This window comes from Mesocricetus auratus, unplaced genomic scaffold (genome assembly GCF_017639785.1).
Source record: "Mesocricetus auratus isolate SY011 unplaced genomic scaffold, BCM_Maur_2.0 Super-Scaffold_100172, whole genome shotgun sequence".
Taxonomy (NCBI): Eukaryota; Metazoa; Chordata; class Mammalia; order Rodentia; family Cricetidae; genus Mesocricetus; species Mesocricetus auratus.
The window spans coordinates 434,141-457,053 of record NW_024429253.1 but is presented as its reverse complement, the minus strand read 5'-3'; the positions used below and the strand labels follow the sequence as shown (position 1 = coordinate 457,053).

The following is a 22,913-nucleotide window of genomic DNA, read 5'->3' as shown; positions in this document are numbered from 1 at the left end:
TTTCATTCCTGATGCAGAGGATACAGGCAGAGCCACGGCTGCCTCCCTGCCTGGTGTGTGGCAGCTGCTTCCCAGCCTGGCTGAGACAGACACACTCTGTGACTGTGAGATGCATTGGGTCTCTTTGGCGCTAGGGCCTTTCACCATGATAAACACCCTAAGGAACTGATGGTAAACCTTGGCACCTTCCACTCTAGCCTCAGTCTCCCCAGCTGGCATTAAAAGCCAGGCTGCCTTATCTCTAAGGGTCATCTCTCTAAATGAGAGAACAGAGCTAAGCTGGGCCCCTTCACTACTTATCTGACTCTGGATAAGGAGGGCTGTGCTCTCTTGGCAAACCAAGAGCTAAACCTCAGCAGCAAGGAGCACCGCCCCCCCCCAATCCTAACTCCATGTCTGACCCTGGCTCCCCACCCCCCACCCCCGCCATCCTAACTCCATGTCTGACACCCCCCACCGCCATCCCAACTCCATGTCTGACACCCCCACCACCATCCCAACTCCATGTCTGACACCCCCACCACCATCCTAACTCCATGTCTGACACCCCCCACCCCCCACCATCCTAACGGACTTTTGTGAGGTGTAGCTGGACAGAGGCCAACTCAAAGGTCAAGAATTTACACCTAGGGTTAAGTCCTAGCTGTTTGCCAGTCTGACTTTTGGCAAGTCACATGACCCTGCTGAGGCCTCAGTTTGCTTATCTGCAACTTGGGGGGGAAGAACAAGACCATCTGCTAGGGTTACCAGCCATAAGGACTTCCTCTCAAGTTGCCTTCCTAGCCCTGATACACTAAGAGGTAAACTGAGGCTCAGAGAAGATCAGAGCCTTGTAGTCCTATCCCAGAGACCCTGCATCTCAGGGAGCCTGATTTTGGCTTCCCTGGTCCTCCACCACACTGTGTCCAGAGAGAGTAAGGTGCCCTTCCCCATACCACCCCGACACAGTGCTGGTGGGGACTGCAAAGTCAGACAACACTTTATTGAATTTTGAGTAAAAACACCAGCCATGTGAACATTTCCACGGAGACACCTAGAAGGCATTAGCAGATCCCGCCCTAGTCAGGCTGGGTGGCCAGAGCTCCCTCTATCAGGTTCTGAGGCGAGTTGAGCGCCGAAGGGGGGGAGGGGGGCTGAGGGATCCAGGCTTCACCTTGCTGGGTATTTTCGCTGTCTCCTGGGTACCAGGCTGGCTGGGTGGGCGGCCACTGCCACTGCTAGAGGTGAACAGCGCAGTCAAAGCATTCCGGGCGTTGATCGCACACCTGCGGCTCACGGGCCTCGTGGCAGGGCTGGGGTTCTTGGCTGCTTTGTATTTCTGGATACAAAAGTTTTCAAGTTAGGTGTAGCCTATGGGCACTCCCGGCTGGCAACTACTTCCCAACTTGGACCAAAACAGTAATCATCTGTTGTGTGACCCTATGTGAAGCTCTTAGCCTCTTTAGGCTCTGGAGTCACCCCCACCCAGACCCCCAGCACACACGTGAACACACACACACACACATACACACACACACACATACACACACACACACACACACACACACACACACACACACACGGACATGACACAAAGAGCCAAGCCCGAGTCCCTCCCTGCTGTGGGAGTGTGCCAGCTTGAACACAGGTTGTGCCCCTGGGCAGGGCAGTCAGATGGACACTCACCTGCAGGTTCTCAAAGTGGGCCAGTGACTTGCAGTGGGAGAGCCGCAATCCTGAGTTACTGTCATAGAACTTGTGACAGATGCGGCAGACATAGCCCATCACGGGCACCAGGAAGTCCACACCTGGGGGACAGACAGCAGGGGCTGTACACTCAGGTCCCCCGCAGCAGCTGGGTGTCCCCACCTGCTCTAGGTGGGAGAAGAGAAAAGCCCAGGGGTGGGCTGCCTGACTGGAGAGCTGTGTCTGGGACTGGAGGGCGGAGCTTGGGGTCTCACCATATGCCGTGTTGGGGCTGTAAGTCTCTGGGCCTTTCCATTCCTCTAGAGATGTATCTCTTGACTTCACCTGGAGAGGGAGTCAAGGCTCAGATGTGCCTGCGGTGCGCCCATGGTCTCCAGAGCAACAACCATGCCCTCTGCTTACAGCTCGCTGAGGGTGGCCTTCTCTGGGCTGTGGCACATGCGGCCCTGATGACTACGTTGTGGGCTTCAGTTAGCTCCTTCCTCCAAGCCGAAAGACCCCCTTCCTCCTTAGGCTGCTTTTGTAATGCATTTGAGTGTGTGGGGTCTGGGTACCTGAGGCTAGTGCCTGTCAAATCTCTGGGAACTGGAGGCAAAGGCGTCGGTGAGCGACCTGACATGGGTGTGGGGACTGAGCCCAGGTCCCCTGGGAGAGCCCCACAACTTTTCACCATCACCATCCTGGAGACAGGGGCTTGGTATGGAGCCCACGACGGAGCTCTCAATTTTCCTGTCTCAGCCTCCATGGTGCTGGAGTCTCTATTGCCCCTCCTCCTGCTACTGGAGAGTGAATCTAGGGCTCTTCACATGCCAGGCTCTACCACTCGGCTATAGTTCCTAGTCCTCTGCCTTCCCCTCTCCACCCCCAGTCCACCTGTATTTCTTTTGCTCCGTCCAGAAATAGCAAGCATGAAGATCTTATACAAAGCCTCGCAGGACTGCAGACAGTCTGCTGTAGAATGCCTTCTGGGTCTGGCTAAGCACTGTTCCCTCTGCCCTCCCTTCCCCACAGTCAGTACTCAGCCCTTGTCTATTTCACCTGTCACTTAATGGTCATCCCTGTGCCTATCTCCATGGCCATGTGACACAGCCCATAACTGTGTCATGCATTTAGTGCCTATAAATGCCAGCGTGTCTGTACCCCTCAAGGAGCAGGAAAGCCCCTCTGTCCCCAGCAGCCTCCGGCAGCCCACCCCACATACCTGCTTGCAGAATTCCTCCTCAGCCTCAATCTCTTCCTCTTCCTCGTCATCCTCATCCTCTTCTTGATCACTCTCAAAGCATCCAACAGCATCCACTGTGATGAAGTGGTCCTCCTCCGGGCTGCCCATCTCCTTTTCAAGTGTCTTCAGCTGCCCAAGGCACGGGCTTAGGTCAGCTATGGGCAGCTGAGGTACCACACACCCCTGAGGGTTCTAGGTCCTCCACCTGCTCTATGATCTGGGGGGAAAAGCTTCATGCTATACTCGGGCACGGGGGGGAGTTACCTCCTTGGCCTTATCTTTGTGTCCCTGGGACTTCACATGCTCCACAAACTTTCGAGGAGTCTTGAAATAACGGTTGCATATGGTGCAGAAGGGCCTCAGGGATTGTTTGGCGATCTGGGGAAAGGAAGGCAGGCCATGAGGCGCATTGTAGCACCCTCCCCCCAGGTTCAAGCCACCTATCAGTGGCCCAATGAGAGACCTCACCTGTCAAACCTGCGGGCCCAACTCAGCTCCACCCTTGCAATGGGACATGCAAAATCACTTCTCTCCAGTATGTGGGATGGTAGGTGGCAACAGAGATGGGACAGGAGGGAGGACAGCCACCAAAGACCCCAGTAGGCTAGTGGCTGAATAGCAGGGGGAGCTAGCTAATACCTGCACTGAACGACGGGCAAAGTAAGGCCCAAAGAGGAACATGACTGACTCACCAGAAGCCGCAAGAATGAGTCACATGGAAACCTCCCACTCCCACCCTGGACCACCTCCCCCACCTGGCTCGTCTGTGGCGCACATAGGTGCCTTTGCAGCGTGTGAGGGGCTCTCACACCTTGTGCTCCTGTGTCCTGCGGTGCTGGATCAGGTCTCCCATGTAGTACACCTGGCAGGTGTTGCACCAGCGTTTTGGAGGAGGCTCTCTGAATGATGACGATAAAAACAAGCAGGGCATAATGCTATACTCTCCTAGAATGCTCCCCAGATGTAATGCGGTTTGGAAGCCAGGGTGTGGGCCAGCCCTACAGTGCCTTCTTGAGGGGCCAGGGTTCTAGTTGCAGCATCAAAAAGACAAAGAAAAGAGCAGCGATTCCTGACTCCTCTGAATGAGAGCTAACAGACATGTGCTCTCTGTCCAACAGGCAAAAAGACGAGCAACCGAGTCCCTGCTGTCCCCTCATCCTCAGTGGAACCCCCAACCATCGACTCAGACACTGTCCAGTCTGAGAAAGGCTTTCATTTGTCTTCAACAGCATTTACTGTAATTCTAAAACAAGTCAACTCTGAGATCTCACTACGCAGCTGGCTTTAAACTCTTGCTCTTAGCTGGGCATGGTGGCCCATCCCTTTCATCCCAGCACTCAGGAAGCAGAGGCAGGCGGATCTGCGAGTTCCTGGACAGCCTGGTCTACACAGAGAAACCTTGTCTTGAAAAACCACCACCACCAACAAAAACCTCTTGATCCTTCTGCCTCAGCCTCCCAAGTGCTGGGATCACAGGTGTGGGTCACCACAGCTGGCTTTGTTGTTGACACTCCTAAGTTATCCAGGTTCCTTGATTCTCCTGAAAAGCTGGGCACGCTGGCATCTGGCAACCACAGAGGCAGCTGATCCAGGAGATACAGCCCTTATCTTCCAGGTCCCAGGTCTATAAGGTTCACTTTCTCCAACAACACTTCCCAGCCCTGCAGGCTTGTGACACCTCACTGGGGCCAGACAGCTCCTATAGCTTCCCACCCAGCCTTGTCACTCCAAGTGCTAGTTCCAGACGCCAGGGTGGACATTTCAGACCAACCACATCCCCTGTGACAATGGAATGAGGACTCACCAAGGTCTAACCCCGGGGCACAAGATGACCTGATCCTTCCCATTGTGTTTTTGTGGTTGGGGCCAGCACACAGACCAGAGGAGCAGGGCTCTGTACCATAATCCCCCTCGAACACAGAGGTGTCACACTATTCTTATCTGGAAGGACCCTTAGGAGGCTGTCACTACACCCCTCATCAGGCTGCTTTATGGACAGGGGAAACTGGGGCCCAAGCTTACAGAGTTAATGGCATACAGAGCAAGGCTTAATCCCCAGGCAGACCTCACAGAGTATACTGAGGGCCTGGGCTGTGAGGCTTCATGCCCTACAACATGAGCCTCTGCCAGCCTTTACTTACTCTGCCTCTCTCTCCAGGATGTCCCGAGGCATGGGCAGCAGGGACAGCAGGCAGGTCTGGCTCGAGTGCTGCATTTCCCCAAGCCGCTGCTGGTGCTGAGCTTCTGACATGTGGTCCTGGAACTCCTGAAGCATGAAGGAACCAGAGGTGGCCGCGAGCCACAGGCACAGGGAGGGCAACTCCAAGCACCATGGCCACCCTGCATCTCTGATCCTCCTGACTCCGTTTCTCCCACATGTCCTACGAGCGTGTGCCACCACAGCAGGTATTATTTTACACAGCTCAGTGTAGGCCAGGGCAGGGATGGTAAACTGAGGCATGGCAGGGATGCACACCCTTTCCAGGAGTGCTTCAATGATAAGAGACAAGGAGCACAGTCCCAGGTAACAATGGCTACTGGAAGTAAGTAAAAGCATTAAAAAAAGACTGGGGAGTGGGCTGGAGAGATGGCTCAGAGGGGAAGACCACTGGCTGCTCTTCCTAAGGGCCTGGGTTTGGTTCCTAACAACCACATGGTGGTTAACAACCATCTGTAACTCCAGTTGCAGGGGATCCGATGTCCTTTTCTGGCTTCTGTGGGCACTGGACCCTTGTGGTGCAGATAGACATATGGGCAAAATACTCATACACATAAATGAAAATAAACATTTTTTTAAGTTGGTCTGTTTTTAATTTAAAGATAGATACTGAGTTCTGGCTATATTGCCCAGGCCAATCTGAAACTCATGTGTTCACGTGTCCTGTTTCAACCTCCCAGGCGGGTAGGAGCTGCTGCAGGGAGTCCTGACAGTCCTAGCCAAGACTACTATTCATTTATTTCTTTTGCTCCTCACATGTTAAGCAAGGGCAGAACTATATCCCGATTATACTTTCTTTTTTTTTTTTTTTTAGTTTTTATTTTGAGACAGGCTCTCTCACTAAGTTGACCAGGTTGCCCTTAAACTCATGATCCTCCTGCCTTGGCTTCCCAAGTGACTAGAATCAGCCCAGCTAAGACTACTATTATTCATGCTGCGCTTGCTTGGGCCGGACCTGGACCCAGAGCTTCAGTGTCAAGTGCTGGACCCTAAGATGCAGTAAGCTCTTGGCTATATGCACTGAACACAAGAGGGAAGGACACAGAGGTGAATTTACTTCTGGAGACCCTGATGGTCAGTCAGATTTGAGCTAAGTTTTCCTTGGCCCTAAAACCCTGCTCTACCAGCTGACTAGGAAATATGTCTAAACGGACGGACAGTCACGGGCTAGTGTAGGGAAGGCAAACCGGCAGGCCCCCCACCCCCGCCCCCGCCCGCCCCAAGTACCTGCTGGCTGCTGCAGCTGGCCTTGCAGATATAACAGAAGAACTGAAGGCTCTGCCTGGAGGGTGCGCTGCCAAGGGCAGGGGCGGCAGAGGTGGGGTCCCCAGGGCGAGGCCCAGACGTGAGGGGTGTGGTGTTGAAAGCCCGGCTGTCGCTGCTCTGCAGGATGGTGACCTTCAGGGAGCCCCCAGCTCCCCACATCTGCAGTAGATTCAGAGGTGAGAATCTACCATCTGGGTGCTGATGGTGTGCTGGCCCCGACAAGAAACTGACTGCCCAAACTACACAGATCTGAACCTAGATTGAATGTGTGCGTGAGTGCATGTGTGCGTGAGTGCATGCGTGTTTGCGTAGGTTTGCAAGCGCCTGTCACTGTGTGGGCCAAGGCTGGCCTGAAACTCGAAGAGATCACCCTGCCTCTGCCTCCCTAGGGCTGTTTTAAGATGTGCACCACCACTCCCAACCCAGCTCTGCTTAATTCTAAAGTCCACCCCATGCCACCCTCACATGGTGGGTGGGAAACTGAAACCCAAGGAAGAAAGGAGGCTGGCTTAAAGTTTGTTGTAAGGGAGAGCTGGGACCCGAGGCCCACAAGGAGGCTTTTGCTAAGACACTCTTTGCCCTAAAATGACATCACCACATGAGGGACTGGGGGCTCCAGTGTGGAGTGGCCAGACTCCTGTCACCAAAAGCACGTCCAGATCTTAAGAAAAAAGACACAAGAGCAGAGGAACCACCATGTGGCTCACCCGTGCAGCCAGGTACAAGGCTGCTGTCCTCTCCACACAGGGGAAGCGGGAAGCCTTAGGCCAGCACCGGGCCCTTAGGTCTTCCGGTGGCTGTATGCAGGCCTCTACGCACCCCGAGCATCTCTCTGGCTCTTCTTTCACATTCTCCCGCATCCAGGCCTTCAGCCGGCACCTCCTGGCTCTTGTCTTCACTGCTTTGGGCATCTACTGGTTCTGGCGAGGCCTCCTCTGGGCCTGAAACGACAGACATGTTCCTTTCCCAGTGTGTCTACTATATGGGGTCCAAGATCTAGATCTACGAGAGCTGGGTTCTCTATCCACAGCTATGACCCCAAAGTCCGAGATGGGGATGGTCCCAGATCTGAACTCTGGGCCCAACCCTGTCCCCAGTAAGGCCAGACAGTGCCAGGTGGAGAAAGAAGGGTTGGGCAGGGCTGGATCTGGCCAGGAGCCCACATACTCGCTCACCTCCCCCAGCTCCTGCAGCGGCACACGGTGGCTGTGGTTCTGTGCCACAGGCTGGAACTGACGCTTGCTCTGGTGGGGGAGCTGGCCCCTGTAGCCAGGCCTGAGGCTGGTCCTGGGTCTTCTCTGACGTCTGTTCCTGCATCTGTCCTGAAGGCTGCTCCTGTGGCTGTGCTTGGGTGGGTACCTGTGGATGTGTCTGTGGCTGCCCCCGTGGCTGTACCTGACTCTGCTGCGGCGCTAAGTGCTCTGGGGAGGTCTGTGTCTGGGCCTGCTTCTGCAGCCTTGGCTGAGCCTGAGCCTGGATCTGCAGAGCCTGTGGCTGGAACTGTGGCAGGGCCTGTGCTTCTGGTGCCTCAGGCAGTTGATCTGGGGTCTGCGTTTGCTTCAGTGCTGTCATCTGGGGCTGGCTCTTTGCTTGTGGCTGCCCTGTAGGCCCTTTCTCTGTGGACTCCTCTGAGCTACGAAAGACCCGGAGACAATGAAAACCACAGCTAGTGGTGCTTCATGTCTTTGCTCCTAGCCCTACGGAGGCAGAGACGGGGATATATATATATATATATTTCTTAAGAATTGGAGGGCAGCCTGGTCTACATAGGGAGTTCTGGGTCAGCCAAGGCAGTCTCAAAACAAAACAAAACAACAACAACAAAAAAAAAAAAAAACAAGAAAATAAAAAAATCTTTTGAGAGCCCTATGACTCAGTTCCTAACCCCGGCTCTACTTACAATGAGGGATCAAGGATGCTTGAAAGCTATCCAGGCCTCTTTCACCTAAATAAACTCAGGGGCCTTGACTTTCCACCTTGTAACATGTCTTGATTAACCCTATAAACCAGGTACCACCCATGCACTCTACAAAATCCCCTCCCTCCTAGCTGCCCAGCCTGGCCTCACACCCAGGTAGACACAGGGATGAGTCTCTCTCTGTCTCTCTCTGTCTCTGTCTCTGTCTGTCTCTGTCTCTGTCTCTCTCTCTCACACACACACACACACACACACCTGCGGCCAGAGGCCAAGGCCTAACTTTACAGGCGTGAGACCCAGGCCTGAGCCCCAGCATGTGGCCAGCATCACTCACCTCTTTGTCCTCTTGGCTGGTGGTTCCAACGCCTCCAAGGGCTCAGGCTCAGGCTCAGGCTCAGGCACTGGGCTCTCACTCACCACGCCGTTTGGGCAGATTAGTAACTCTTGGTCTGCAGTGGAGGCAAGTGGGGGAATACAGCTCCAGGAGATGGCCCTGGCTCACCTGCCACCAAGATCTCCCCTGTCCCGATGTCCCTTGCAGGCCAGCAGCACCCATCTCTCACCTCCAGGTGTGTCCATCTGCAGCTCCGAGGCTTCTTCAGACCCCTCTGTGGGGTCCTCCCTGTCTCCCAGAGGAACTGTCTGGGAAGAAGAGTCCTGCTTCCTTTTAGAATCCACTTTGTAACCCCTGCCTCATTTGCAAACACCCTCCCGCTCAACAGAAGGGGCTGAACACCTCAAGAGTCATTGTCTGAGGTGCCCACCTAGCTGCCTGACTGCTGTCTGAATCTGGGCTGGGGACACACAAAACCTCTCGGATCCACCGGAGTCAGGGAGAGCCTTTGGCCTAAACCCTTCCAGGGCCTTCTAGCCCTGGGATTCTCCTAATCCCGAGCCTGGAGGTGTCCACTCCTCCCCACTTTCATACCCTGGATCTCTGCCTCCCTTCCCGCCTCCCGACCCCCTACCAGCCATCCTCCTACACAGAGCCTATCTCACTGGCCTTTCTCTGGTCAAGCCCCGCCTCTTCCTGTCCCCAGTCTTCAAATGGAGCCAGACCCATTGAGTGGAGTTTTCCAGTTTTGTTACTGTTGTTTATTTGAGACAGGATCTCACTTATTTCATAATTAATTGTTTTTGTGTACTGTATTAGCATGTCTTAAACATACACCAAGATCCACAGAAAAGCCAGGCCCCTGGGTGCCACTCATAGCTTCTCTTCCTCCTGCTAAGGTCTCTGACCCTGGCGAAAACACATACCTACCCACATCAGGACTCTAGGCCCTTAAGAAACAGGGAGTCAGGAAGCCTGGGTTCTGTGCCCACCTCAACTGCCCAGTCTGCCAGTTGTAGTTTTTCTGTATGTAAAACAGTAGCACCGGTACACCAAGACACTGGTGTACCAGGCCTAACCCCAAGGTAGAGGCTGAGCCCTTCTCTGGAGGGAATACCTTCCTACAGGTGTGGGAGGACCAAAGCAATTAAGTAAGGCGTGTTGTTCGTGCCCTAGAATACACCTGGGAGTGGACCTTGCACCAAGAGCCGCAAGGGCAGTAAGCATGCGTGCTGGCACGCCCACATGTGTGCGTGCGAGCGAGCGTGTGAGCGTGCATGTGTCTGTGTTTTCTGTTGTGTCCATTTTTGGCTTTTCGGTTTCCTCTGTGAATCTCAGACTCTCCTGCATGAGGTAGGATGAGCCACTACACCGCAGGCAGCTGCTGGTGGCTTTAGATGCAGCTACTTCTGAAACTTGTAGGCAGTGATACAATTCTTCCTTATTTTCTGCAGAACTCAGAGCTTCCAATACCCCAAGCCTGTGCGCTACCAATGGGCCACACCCTCACACCTTAAAAGTAACATTCAGAGCTGCCGTCTACGCAATGACCGCTGGGCTCAGGTAAATACTTGAAATGCTGAGTTTTAATTAAGGTGGGAAGCTTAATGACACAACAGATATTGAATATTTAGTGGTTTCTGTGGGTTTCTTTTTAAGGACAAAATGGGACATGGTGAAATATACCGGTAGTTTTAGGAACTTGGGAGGCTGAGGCAAAAGGATCGTTTAAGCCAAGGCATTTGAGATGAAGGTGGGAAACAGAGGTATTTGAAGTTTGGAGGGTAAGATCTGGTCTCTTAAAGAACAAACAAACAATCATCAAGAGATCTTATTTATTTATTTATTTACTTATTTATGGTTTTTTTTTTTGAGACCGGGTTTCTTTGTGTAGCCATGGTTGTCCTGTCCGTAGATCAGGCTGGCCTTGAACTCACAGAGATCTGTTTGCCTCTTTCTCCTGAGTGCTGAGATTAAAGGGTGCTCCACCGCCACCACCACCACCACCCAGCTCATTTCTCTCTCTCTCTCTCTCTCTCTCTCTCTCTCTCTCTCTCTCTCTCTCTCTCTCTCTCTCTCTCTCTCTCTCTCTCTCTCTCTCTCTCTCTCTCTCTTTCTCTCTCTCTCTCTCTCTCTTTATTTTTAATACAGGTCAAACCGGTAACTTTTTAACATATTAGATTAACTAAAATGTTAGTAAATTTCTCTTTATTTTACTCATTTTTGTTTGCCTGTTCTGGACAGCTGGCCTAGAACTCACTATGTATCTGAGAATGACTTCTGAACCTTCTGCTCCATCTCTAGAGTGCTGGGACTACAGGTGCACAATACTATGCCTGACAGTAAAATTAACTTTATCTGCTCCTTTAGTTTATTTTTAAATTTTAAGGTCTGGAATGTGCAGCAACCTTCCACCCCCAACCTCCCAGTGCTGGGGTATGGTGCCATCACACGCTGACCTTTTTTAATCTTTTTAATGTGGTTATCAAAGTTTTAACTCATATACATGACTCATTATTTTATTTCTACTAGACACTGCTGATGTAAAGAGAAATATCAACAAGGGGTGGCAGCGTTTGGCATCAAAATTAATGACCTGAGTTCTGTCCCCAGGACCGTATGACGGGAGGAGAAAACGGGCACACACAAGTCACTCTGTGACCCCCACATGACCACCGTGGCACATGTAAAGATAAATGATAATGATGAAGTGACAAAGAAACTGCTTAGCCAGGTAGCGGTGGTGGCGCACACCTTTAATCCCAGCACTCGGGAGGCAGGGGCAGGCGGAGCTCTGTGAGCTCGAGGCCAGCCTGGTCTACAGAGAGAGTTCCAGGACAGACAAGGCTACACAAGGAAACCTTCTTTTGAAAAACAAACACACACACATAAACACCAATGAAAACTGTTTGAGAAATAGTACATAAATCATAATTAAGTGGTATTTGGTATGGCTGAAGCCCCGTCAAGGGCACTGAGTATTTGAAGTTTGGGAGGTGCTAGACACCTCCACCTTCACTTTACAGACAAGGACACTGAGGCACAAAAGGCGGGGAGCATGGCCTGCCCAAGGGCCAGCTGAGCCCGCGCACAGAGAGCCAGGGTGACACTGAGGTCACACCTTCACTAACTCCCACCCCTGTGACTCCACCCAAAGCGCTACTCACCTTGTGACTGGGGACGGTGGAAGAGGGGGGTCTTGCCTGTTTCTGGGGGTTCCTCCCTGAGCGGCAGAGCTGAGGAGGGTTCATTGGGACCCCAACAGGGGGAGGGCCCAGCAGGGACTGCCGGGTGGCCTGGGGAAAGAACTCTTGTAGAGCTGGAGGGACCATCTGGGGTGCTGCGAGGCCGGGGGCTGCCAGACTTGGGGCTGCCATGTTGTAAGCCCGGAGGTTGCCTGTGGGGAGGAAAATGTGGGAAGAGAGGTCACACCATGGCCCCTCAAAGCATCATGGGAACATTAGAGATAATTAAAGCCAAGCCGGGTGTTTGCTGCGGGCACTAGTGAGGGAGAAAGGACTTGGGGGGTGGCTTTGTTCCAACTGCAAGTGTGACCTGCCCCCGCTAGCCCTCAGACACACGGTTAAGGACCTTCGAGGGACCCGGCACAGGACCATAGGACAACAGCAAGCTGTTGTTCAGCACCATGTCCCTTACAGGCACTGCCTGAGACACCCCTGTAACTGCCTCAGCCCTCTAGCCTGCCAGGTAGCCGGGCAGGTGTGGCTGCTTATACAGGTGACAAAACAGATACGGAGAAGTAGCGCAGTAGCTTGCCCAGGACTTCTGAGGGATACCGCCGGCTCTGCCACTCCTCCTAACCCTATCCTCCACATCCAAGACATCACCAGGTCCTGGCAACCCCTACAGCTCCCGTTCAGTAAGGAAGCCTGCTCCTTCTAGAGCAAGGTCTGGCCCTGCCACGCCTCACACTGAGCTCTGGGCACATGTACTGGTGCAGTCCTTCAGTTACCCCGCCTCTGGGCCCTGAACGTGCAGCCCCCCTCTCCCGGTGGAAGCTGTTGTGCTCCACCAATTCCCAGCATCCTTCAGACCTCCCTTTAAGTCTTTTCTATTTCCCCTTCAGAAGGCCTTCTGTGATATCTGTGTCCATAGAGACCTCTGTCCCAGGACCATCCACCTTATTTCCTGTTACATCTCTTCTGACTCAGCTCCTTTTGCCCAGGGGAAGGCCCCGAGTGGAGCTGGCGTCCATGCTGAGATTCAGGGGCAATACGGGGCAGCACAGGCTTAGAGGCATGGTCAGTTATGCTGAGGGCTGAGATCAAGCTCAGACTCTACAGCACTAGCTCTGGGCCCTTGAGCAGAGTGGTTCCCCCTCCTCTCATCTGTCAAACAAGGACTCAAGAGTTAGGAACTAAGGTATCTGATAGCCGGGTACAACAAAGACATATACAGGGTCGCAGAGAGCCACCCAGCTCCTATAAACAGCACGATCAAAGATGATGGAACGCTTTCAAACAGAAATGGACGAAGGACATGGACTAGTCACAAAATGAAACGCAAATGTCTAATAGATACGTGTAAAAGTATTTTAGCTACACTAGCACGTGGAAATGTGAATTAAGACATTCAAGACACAGCTTTAGCCTTTGCAAACCAACTCAGTAAATTATATGTACATACACATTTATATAGGTATATATAAAAAAAGCATAGAGTACCCAATGCTGCCGTGGGCATGGTGAGGCCGGCACTGTCATACGTGGCTGGTGGCATTGCAAACTGGTCCAGTCCTTAGGAAAGTAATTTGGCAAAACTTATCAAAAGCCATCAAACATCCATCCCCAACTCAGAAGAGAGTCTCAAATGTTATGTCCATCCCAACGGTATTTAGGATAGAAAAGAGAAAAAGAGGAAGGAGGGGAAAATCAACATATAATTGAGGTCTCCATAAGGGCATATCCTCTAGTGAAATATCCTGATTGAACCAGAATACTGGTTGGGTGTGGCAGCTCACACCTACAATCCCAGCCCTTAGAGGACAAGGTAGGAAGACTACTGTGAGTTCAAGACCACCCTGACTAACAGTTAAGTTCCAGGATAGCCTGGGCTACAGAGTGTGACCCTGTCTCAAAGCAAGGCCAAATAGAGCAGTTTACACTTTTAATCCCAGAACTAGGAAGGCAGCAGCAGGTGGATCTCTGTAAATCTGAGGCCAGTCTGGTCTACAGAGTAAGTTCTAGGCCATCCAGGCTACAGAGTAAGACCCTGTCTCAAACAAACAAACAAAAAACAATTCTAGCACTGCAAAATAAATAGATAAATAAATAAATAAAACATGACTTAGACCCTGCTGTTTATAGGAGCTGGGTGGCTCTCTTTTTTGTGTGTTTGTTTGTTTTTTGTTTTTTCAAGACAGGGTTTCTCTGTGGCTTTGGAGGCTGTCCCGGAACTAGCTCTTGTAGACCAGGCTGGTCTCGAACTCACAGAAATCAGATCCCCTGCCTCTGCCACCCGAGTGCTGAGATTAAAGGCGTGTGCCACCACTGCCCAGCTGACCCTTTCTTGTATTAATCATAGTAATTATACCCAACTCCCCAAGCTCCTTCCTAGAGAAAAAAAAAAACTGAAAGTACCAAAATACTGGCTGGTGACTCTCCCAGAAATGAGTTAACATTTTCCTACCATTGGGCTTTTTGTTTGTTTTCAATGACTTTTTCGGTATTTATTTTAAATTTTAATTTGTGTGTGTGTGTGTGTGTGTGTGTGTGTGTGTGTGTGTGTGTGTGTGTGTATGTGTGTAGGTACAGTTATGTCATATATGGGAGGAGGCCTCCGGGACCAGATGACGGTGACAGGGCTCCTGTCACTGGAGTTGCAGGCACTGTGAGTTGCCCCACTTGAGCACTGGACCCTCACCTGGACCTCTGGAAGAGCAACAAGAACTCCCCAGCACTGAGTCCCTCCCCGCCCCCCTTTGGTTAGTTGTTGCTGTTGCTCTCCTATTTTAACACATTATCCCCACTATGACAAGCATGGCTTTTAGAATGGAAAGAGAAAAGGTGACATATGTATGTCTGCACATTGTGACCCTCTACAGGACTTTTCTCTCTCCAATTAGCCAAGCGTCATCGTTCTGGTAGGGCTGCCAAGTGAGGGCCATCTAACCACGGGCACAGGATCCCTCTTCTGGGCCTCGGGTCGCCATTGTTTTTATTTGTAGAGGAGGGTTATGGGTGTACTTCCCCTTAGGGTTATCAGCAATCAGGAACGACTTTGAGGTAAGGGCTGAGATTCCTCCCCACACAGGGAAACCGAGGCAAGGGTACAGGTTTCGCATCTGAGGTCAAAGACGGGGATTCATGGAGGCCCAGGCTCAGATCTGGCAGGATGCCGAGTTACTCGGGACAAACGCCACGTAATCTTCACGCCAGCGGCCTGTGCTGAGCACAGCCAGAAGAGTCAGTGCTGTAGCTGGGTAACCCTGTCCTCAGCAGGGCAGCTCTCGGACTTCCATCTCACAGAGCCCTGGTGTCCCATCCACACGGATGCCCTCAGGGTCACCGTGTGCGTGGGGAAGACTGAGTGGGATATGGAGGGAACCGGGGACTGCGGGGAACTGCCATACCTTGCAACTGCTGCAGCAGCAAAGCTCTTTGCAGCACGGAGCCATTGAGCAGGGAGGCCGAGTGGGTGGCCTGGAGATTCAGAAGCTGTTGCGGGGATGCCTGCTGGGGGAGGCCCCTGTGTGACGGGAGCAGGGGCTATCAGACCAGTTGTTGGGAAAGCCATCCACCTGAAGACCCCTCGCCTCCGTTCTCTCCCTCTCTATGGCAGGTGGGGGGTCCCCTCCAAGGTGGGGACTGATGACATTTAGTATTCAAACAAGGCTGCCTCTGGGAGGAGCTGGTCTGTCAAACACGGATCTGGGTGTCAGACCGCAGCCTCCATTCTCCTGAGTGGGAAACTCACCGGCTGACAGGTATGGGCAAGGGGGTCTGTGGTGAGGGCTGCTGTAGCAGCTGTTGGAGCTGCAGCAATTGCTGCTGTTGCTGCAACTGCTGCTGCTGGAGCTGTTGCTGCTGCAGCTGCTGGAGCTGTTGCTGCTGCTGGAGTTGCTGGTTGAACATGCTTGCTGAGAGAAGGAAGGTGAGTAAGGTCAGCTCACCACCCTGGGTCAATCCAGCTCCCGGATGCCCTCCCAAAGCACCCATCCTAGCCCACGGATGCATACTGTAGGCTACACCGCACGGCTACACACTCCAGCCCTGCCAAGGGCATGCCACCTTTGGACCCGGGTGCTTCCAGCTCTGGTCAGCTGTCAAGGACAGAATACACACGAACACTCTTGCTTTTAGACCTCTATCTCCGCTCCCATCTCTTCAACTCTGGTGGCTCCACCCTTCCAACCCAAGTACACGTTCCAGCCCCCAGTCCCCCCCACTTCTGCCTCTCTCCCTACTCATCACTTCCTGGCGCCAGCACCTCCCCACCCACACCTCCCGGTTTTGGATTCCGCTGCCCTCTCCCTATGTTGTGTCAATGACATCAGCACCCACGCCCAGTCTTCCACGTAAATCCGTGAAAACCTGGACAGGAAAATCTTCCTTCCGCTACAACACAACCCTGCGTCCCTCCACCGGCCCTCAGCCCTCCACGCCCTTCCCCCGCAGATATATCCAACACCAGGTATCGGATCCTGTGGCCTCGCCTGTCCACAAAGCCTGAAGCCTCCAAGCAGTCCACCCTCCCTCCCTCCCTCCCTCCCTCCCCGGGGGCCCAACCCTCCATTGAGGCTTCGAGGGCGAGCGCCGCGCAGGCTCCCCTAACCTCTCAGCTATCCACGAAGGCGGAAGACGGGAAAGCCACGCACGGACTTAGCGGCGCGGGCTCGCGGGCTCCTCGGGACCCGGCTGTGGCCTGGACATTCGGAAGGCCCGGCGGCTGGCCAGTCCTGCGCACAGCGCCCTCTGCAGGACCGGAGGCCTCACCGCGGCCTCCGCCGCCGTGGGAAAGCCGGCTTCGCGCGCAGGTCTCGCCGCGGGCACTGCCGCCGCTCATCAGTGGCTAGAGCCGCGGTGGCTGCCAGCTGCGAGGAGGCGCGGGGCAGCGCGTACTCCGGGTCCTCAGGCCTCGGCACCGGGAAGGGGTGATTCTGAGCTCCCAGGGCCGTCTGTTTTTCCGGCAGGGGCATGGCGGAGGACTTCTAGGAGGGTCAGTTCCCGACTGACTTGCCGAGGCCGCCACTGTCAGGCGATCCCGAGCCCGTGTGGGGCTGGGACCGGAGCGAAAATGCTAATTTAGAATGCGGGCGTGAAAGGAGCGGTGTGTGTGTGTGTGTGTGTGTGTGTGTGTGTGTGTGTGAGAGAGAGAGAGAGAGAGAGAGAGAGAGAGAGAATTCAGTTTTTTTAGTCTTGTTTTTCAAAGATTTATTATATACACACATATACATGTACATGTACATATGATGCATCCTGAAACTAGAGTTAACGAACGTTTGTGAACCGTGTTGTAGGAATTGAACCCAGGTCCTCTACGCTCTGTAGTCCAGGCTGGCCGCGATGTCTCCCGAGTGCTGGGATTAAAGGCGTGCGCCACCACCTCCCGGGTGCGACGAATGTTCTTAACCACAGAGCAAACTCTCCAGTTCCTGGTTTTCTTTTCTGTTTCATTACACAGCAGTGGCTGACCTGGAACTCACTCTGTAGGCCAGACGGGCTTCGAACTCACAGAGATCCTCCTGCCTCTGCTCCCAGTCCTGGCCCAGTTAAAATTCCCTTTAATGGCTCTCACCCTGCCCCTAGAAGGGTTTAGATATCTCATCCCAAGTAGCTCTGGCAATCTCCCCCTCCCAGGATCATCCCCGCACCTTGCAGCCGCGCAGACTTCGAGGACTGGCCGCACGGTGGCGCTAGATACCTCAGACACCAAATCAACCCTTGCTGCAGTCAGGTGACTGCGCCGATCGCTAGGCTCTGGACTGGGCGTTCTCACGGCACCTGGACCTACCTGTTGAGCAGCAGTCGGGGCTGATTGCGCTAACGTGGCCCAACCTGGCGCGAGGATTGGCTGGGGGGATGCGCGTTTGGATGGTGGGGCTTAAGACGTCGAGCTGAGAGGATGGGTGGGCGGGCTTCAGGACGTCCTTGCAGGACAGGGGTATTTGGGAAGGGAGCGGGTGACAGGAGTTAAGTCAGAAAACGCTTGTAAACCCGGCACACGGGAGGCAGAAGCTGGAGGCTCGCTAGTTCCGGGTTAGGCTAACCGGGGCTGCACAGCAAGATCTTGGGTCAAAATGACATTATTATTTTAAAGTACAAGAAAACGCATTCTGGCCAGGTCGGGCATACTGGCTCCAGCCTATAATCTTCATGCAGAGCCAGCCGGGACTAGTGAGACTCTATGGCAAACAAACAAACAACAAATCTGCAGCCCGGTGGGAACCCAGGCGCAGGAAGTGAAGGAGTCAGGGTCTCCTTTGCCTGAAGGTCTGGAGGAGTCCTCTCAGCTGGTTTCTTGATCTGCAAAATAAGTGTCCCCTCCTGTAGGTGTGTGTGAAGATGACATTACATAATACTTAGCACTGACGCCGGCACACGGCGAGCTTAGCTAGTTGCTAAAGTGAAAACACTAAAAATAATGCTGGTGCTGGCGAAGATGGGAAGCCAGCGCGAGCTGAGTGCGCACGCGCACCTTTCAGGCACGCACCTGCCAAGGGTTTATCAAGGCTCCAGAACACCCTTTGCCCCTTGACCGACTAACCCCCTCGTAGGAATATAGCCAGGAAAACGATCAGAAAAGGGACTTTAAAAGCCAGCAGGCTGGAAAACAGTCAACTTCGGCGGGAAAAACTAAATAGGTCATAGTGTCTGCAGCTTAAATAGGAAGCGCACAGCCATCAAAAATTAGATTTTCAAAGGATATTAAAACAACACGACATAGTGTGAACTCAGCAGATTCTCAAATTCCATACACATTATGAGATGAGCTTCGTGGGGGCCGGGGATAACCGTGGGTAGTGGGCTCGAGGAGATTTTCACTTCCCCTTTTTTTTTTTAACTCCCTAATTTGCAATAGTTGGTTTGGATGACTTCTTGATCACGGGAAGAAAGGTTTTCTTTTTTTGTTCCTTTCCTTTTTTATTTATTTATTTATTTATTTATTTTTGGTTTTTTGAGACAGGGTTTCTCTGTATTGTATTCTCTGGAGGCTGTCCTAGCACTCGCTCTGTAGACCAGGCTGGTCTCGAACTCACAGAGATCCGCCTGCCTCTGCCTCCCTAGTGTTGGGCCCCAGCCCCATGGGGTCTCTGTGAGTTGCTGGTCAGCCTACAAGTGCAACTTGTTTTCCAGTCCAAGTGCTTTCTGTTTTCTAGTCCTGGCTTACTGCCCTGGCCTTGACCCTCTGACATCAACATCTAGCAGGAGGAAAACAACGATCTCTTCTACCTGGGGTTTTTCCACTGTGCTGTAAACCTGTATATAAAGCTCCTCCCTCTTACAAGAGAGAGACCTCTTAGCACTTGCAATGAAGACACACACACACACACACACACACACACACACACACACACTCTCCTGGCAATAAAGGCAACATGTGCATTCTCTTAGTACAAACAAATGGACGTCTTGTCTCTCTTTTCCTGATACCTTGGAGTTGCTTGTGGCGCTGGCGCCACAATTGGAGGTTCCACACCCTAGTGCTGGGATTAAAGGCGTGCGCCACCAACGCCCGCCTTTTTTTTTTTTTTTAATGTGTATGATCTCGAACCTTGAAGGTCAGCTAAGGCCATTGGTTGGAGGACTCTGGGTTTACTTTTGGGGGCTAATTGTCTTTGTTATTTTTACCCTGTTTTAAATTTTTTAGGTTTACTTTATATGCTTTGCTCACGTGTATGTCTGTGCACCACACATGTGCCTGGTGCACACAGACGTCTTAGGAAGGTGTTGTGTCCCCTGGAACTGGAGTTATGGACAGTTGTCATCTGCCATGTGGCTGCTGGGGAGAGAGCCTGGTTCCTCCAGCAAGAGCAAGTGCTTTTAGCTGCTGAGCCATCTCTCCAGGCTTACCCAGAGTTTTTCAGGTTAATAATGAGGTCAACCCAGGAAGCGTCTCATGCCTGTAATCCTAGCACCCTGGAGGCAAGGACTGCTGTAAATTCAAAGCCAGACCTGTCCAGATAGAGCAGGGTTCCCAACCTTCCTAACGCTGCGAACCCTTGTACCGCTCTCCATGTTGTGGTGACTCCCAGGCATTAAATTATTTGCTACTTCATAACTATTAGACCCAAGAAGAAATCTGGTCCCACAGGTTGAGAACCACTGCGGTGGTGAGTTCTAGGCCAGACAGAACTACATAAACAAGACCTTCTTTATTGCCGCCGCCGCCGCCGATGGTGATGAACTGAGGATATAGTTCAGCTAGTAGCGTGCTTGTCCAACAAGCCCCAAAGCCCTGGACCTCAATCCAGCGCTGCAGAAAGCCAGGTGCTGTGGCACATGCTTGCAATCCTAGCGCTTGGGGGTGAAGGCAGAAGGGTCAGAAGTTCAAGGTTATCCTCAGAGTTCAAGGCCGGCCTGGTGGTGACGCTGGCAGTACTAATGACAGTGTCTGGTTCCTGAAGTCTGCGCTGTCTTAGTTCGCAGACTCCCCCATACAAGCACCTGTGTAGTTTCTATGGCGGCTCCTGTCACCATTTTCTGCGTGGTCACTGACCCCACATGGCATCTTCGTTTTGTGACCTGCTACCTCCTCAGCTTACATTATTTCTATCCCCAGTGACGCCATGTGCCTCCAGATGGCAAAAGAAGCTGCCGAATTGTCCCCATGTCCTTGAGACCCCCCCCCATCGCACTTGTGAGAGTCAGTTAAATGAATGGGTGAATGAATGAATAACTCCAGTACATGAATTCAAGTGCTTCCCCCCGTCTCCTGGGTGATGGTTCTCAGAGCAGGTCTTCCTTGCTTGACATTCACACCTATCCTCCTACAGAGCAGACTGCAGCCAGGCGTCCAGCATGGCAAGCCAACAAGGACGGCAAGGTGGGCCTGCCACCTGCCAGCCCAGCTCCGAATTCCTGGGGAACCGGCCACGCACGGCAGGAGCTCCACACTGGGCAGGAGGCAGGACAAATGAGACTGTGTGTCTCTCATGTGACCTTCCAAGTGACTGCCGCCCACTTGTACCCCTTCCACGGTAAGAGAGGACAGAGTGGTGGTGAGCTGGATGTACACAGCCTTGTGTCTGTCCCCGCTGTCCGGAGCAAGCATACTTCTGATTTGGGCCCTTGATTTGGTCATTTCTGCTGGACAGAGCTGACTTGTTGGTGACAGCCTCTCCCTTCCCACACACCTTGTCATGGCATCCAGCCATCCCCTCTTCTACCTTCCTAAGACTCAAGGGTCCCCCTGGAGAGTGCAGTGTGTGGGAGGTGCTGCTTACATTGCTTCTCTACCCAAACTCGCTTCGGATTCTGCAAATCAGGGGCTTTATTATCCATCCTGTTTTAGAATTACAGACGCTGAGGCTCCCAGAGGTGAAGTGACTTGCTCCATGTCATCAGGCCACAAAGCAGTATGTCAAGAATGTACATAAAACCCCAGACTATTGGCTCCATCTGTCCCCAGTGCAGAATCAGCAACAATGTGGGGCCCCCTCCTGGCTCCTGGAGAGTAACTCTCCATGGAATGGGCAAATGCAGACACCTAGACCAGCAACTCCCCCAGACCCCAAGAATGCCTCTGTGCCCAGTCTCCCAGTCCTAAAGAATAGGCCACTATGCAAGCCCCAGCCTGACCCAGGGGCTTCCCCTACAGTGCCCCACCCTGGGTGCCTGTCTTAGGGTTTCTATTGCTGTGAAGAGACAGCATGACCCTAGCAACTCTTATGAAAGAAAATATTAATTGGGGCCATCCATTGTTGTCATGGTGGGAATCATATTGGTATATATGCAGGAAGTGCTAGAGAAGGAACCAAGAGTTCTACATCTGGATCAGCAGACAGCAGGAAGAGAGAGACACTGGACCTGACTTGAGCATTTAAACCCCAAAGCCCACCCTGGTGACACTTCCTTCAATAAGGCCACACCCACTCCAACAAGGCCACATTTTTTTCTTTTTTCTTTTTTTTTTTTTTTTTTTGGTTTTCTGCGACAGGGTTTCTCTGTATTGTTTTGGAGGCTGTCCTGGAACTCACTCTGTAGACCAGGCTGGCGCGTGCGTGCACACACACACACACACACACACACACCATAGGCTTCCAGAGCAGACAATGTTGAGTCATACCCATCTCTATTGACAGCGTGGCTCTGTCGTTTCTTGGCCTTGTGACCTTGGACAGGTTTCTCAGCGCCTCTGCTCCTCATTTCCCTCACCTGTCACAGCAAGCTACTAAAAGTTCTGAGACGGTGCCAATGGAGTCTCCAAGCACGGGAGGAATCACTTATGGATTGTTTCTATTAATAACTGGGCTCCATGGTGGTCACACTTCGGGAGCTCGGCATAGCATCCTCCCTTCCCAGTGTTCAAAGCAGAGGGCCAAGGCATTTGGTGTTTTGGGGGGTCTGATTTGATGGATGTATTGTTCCTCAGAGTGCCCAGCTTCTTTGAGCTCTGGGACCTCTTCTGCAGCAACCCTGGATCCACCTCTGCAAAGCCACACAGAGAGCCTGAGGGCAGAGTGTCTGTCAAGGAGCTTTGACTTTCTGAACTCACACCCGTGTGCAGCATCTTCCCCCACCCACAGCAACACCCTCTCCACACTCCAGCTTCAGTTTGCACAGAATTTCCTGGAGGACTTGGTTCTTGTTACCTTCAAGCTGTGACACACAAATGTCCTGGGTGGTGCCTGGGATTCTGTATTTCTAATCAACTCCCCATCAGGTCCCAGGGACTCAGGGGTCAGTTATTGCAGAGCATTTAGCATGATTCCATTTTGTAAAGATAAAAGATATGACAAAGCTGGGCAGTGGTGGCAAAAGTCTATAACCCCAGCACTCGGGAGGCAGAAGCAGACAGATCTCTGTGAATCTGAGGCCAACCTGGTCTGCAGAGTGAGTTCCAGGACAGCCAGGGCTTCACAGAGAAACCCTGTCTAGAAAAACCAAGAAAACCAAACCAAACCAAAACAACAACAGAAAAAAAAGATACACTGCAAAATAAACCCTCAGCTGTATTGTCGAGCCATAGGTGGAAAAATAGCCCAAGGCTTTCAAATACTTCTGGATTGTTTAGAGGTTTTTTGTTTTTTTGTTTTTGTCTGTTTTTTATGGTAAATTTCACTATTGTGTTTAAGAAAAACATTATA

General features: G+C 52.4%; 1 protein-coding gene across 3 annotated transcripts; it reads right to left on the bottom strand.

The window, feature by feature from the left end:
- Nucleotides 1-951: 951 nt before the first annotated feature.
- Ciz1 (CDKN1A interacting zinc finger protein 1) lies at nt 952-16,570 on the bottom strand. Of its 3 annotated transcripts, XM_040736878.1 has the most exons (18): nt 16,439-16,562; nt 15,843-15,926; nt 15,581-15,743; nt 15,237-15,352; nt 13,330-13,401; nt 11,812-12,041; nt 8,874-8,967; nt 8,645-8,759; nt 7,568-8,025; nt 7,212-7,333; nt 6,354-6,551; nt 5,050-5,174; nt 3,720-3,807; nt 3,173-3,286; nt 2,888-3,037; nt 1,941-2,010; nt 1,666-1,787; nt 952-1,318 (listed from the first exon to the last, which is right to left on the bottom strand). In XM_040736878.1, the coding sequence occupies exons 3-18, from the start codon at nt 15,736-15,738 to the stop codon at nt 1,091-1,093; spliced, it is 2,460 nt and encodes an 819-aa protein (XP_040592812.1). In that variant the 5' UTR covers nt 15,739-15,743; nt 15,843-15,926; nt 16,439-16,562; the 3' UTR covers nt 952-1,090. The 3 variants fall into 3 exon arrangements, with proteins under 3 accessions (XP_040592812.1, XP_040592813.1, XP_040592814.1); XM_040736879.1 differs by lacking the exon at nt 15,843-15,926 and having other exon boundaries at nt 16,439-16,570; XM_040736880.1 differs by lacking the exon at nt 16,439-16,562 and having other exon boundaries at nt 8,874-8,952; nt 15,843-16,028.
- Between the last annotated feature and the right edge of the window lie 6,343 nt (nt 16,571-22,913).

Coding starts and splice junctions, on each gene's coding strand:
- Ciz1 (XM_040736879.1), bottom strand. CDS start 15,738: ATGTTCAACCAGCAACTCCAGCAGCAGCAACAGCTCCAGCAGCTGCAG. Junction 7,334..7,567: donor CGCTGCAGGAGCTGGGGGAG/GTGAGCGAGTAT, acceptor CTGTCGTTTCAG/GCCCAGAGGAGGCCTCGCCA. Junction 3,038..3,172: donor ACAAAGATAAGGCCAAGGAG/GTAACTCCCCCC, acceptor TGCCTTGGGCAG/CTGAAGACACTTGAAAAGGA.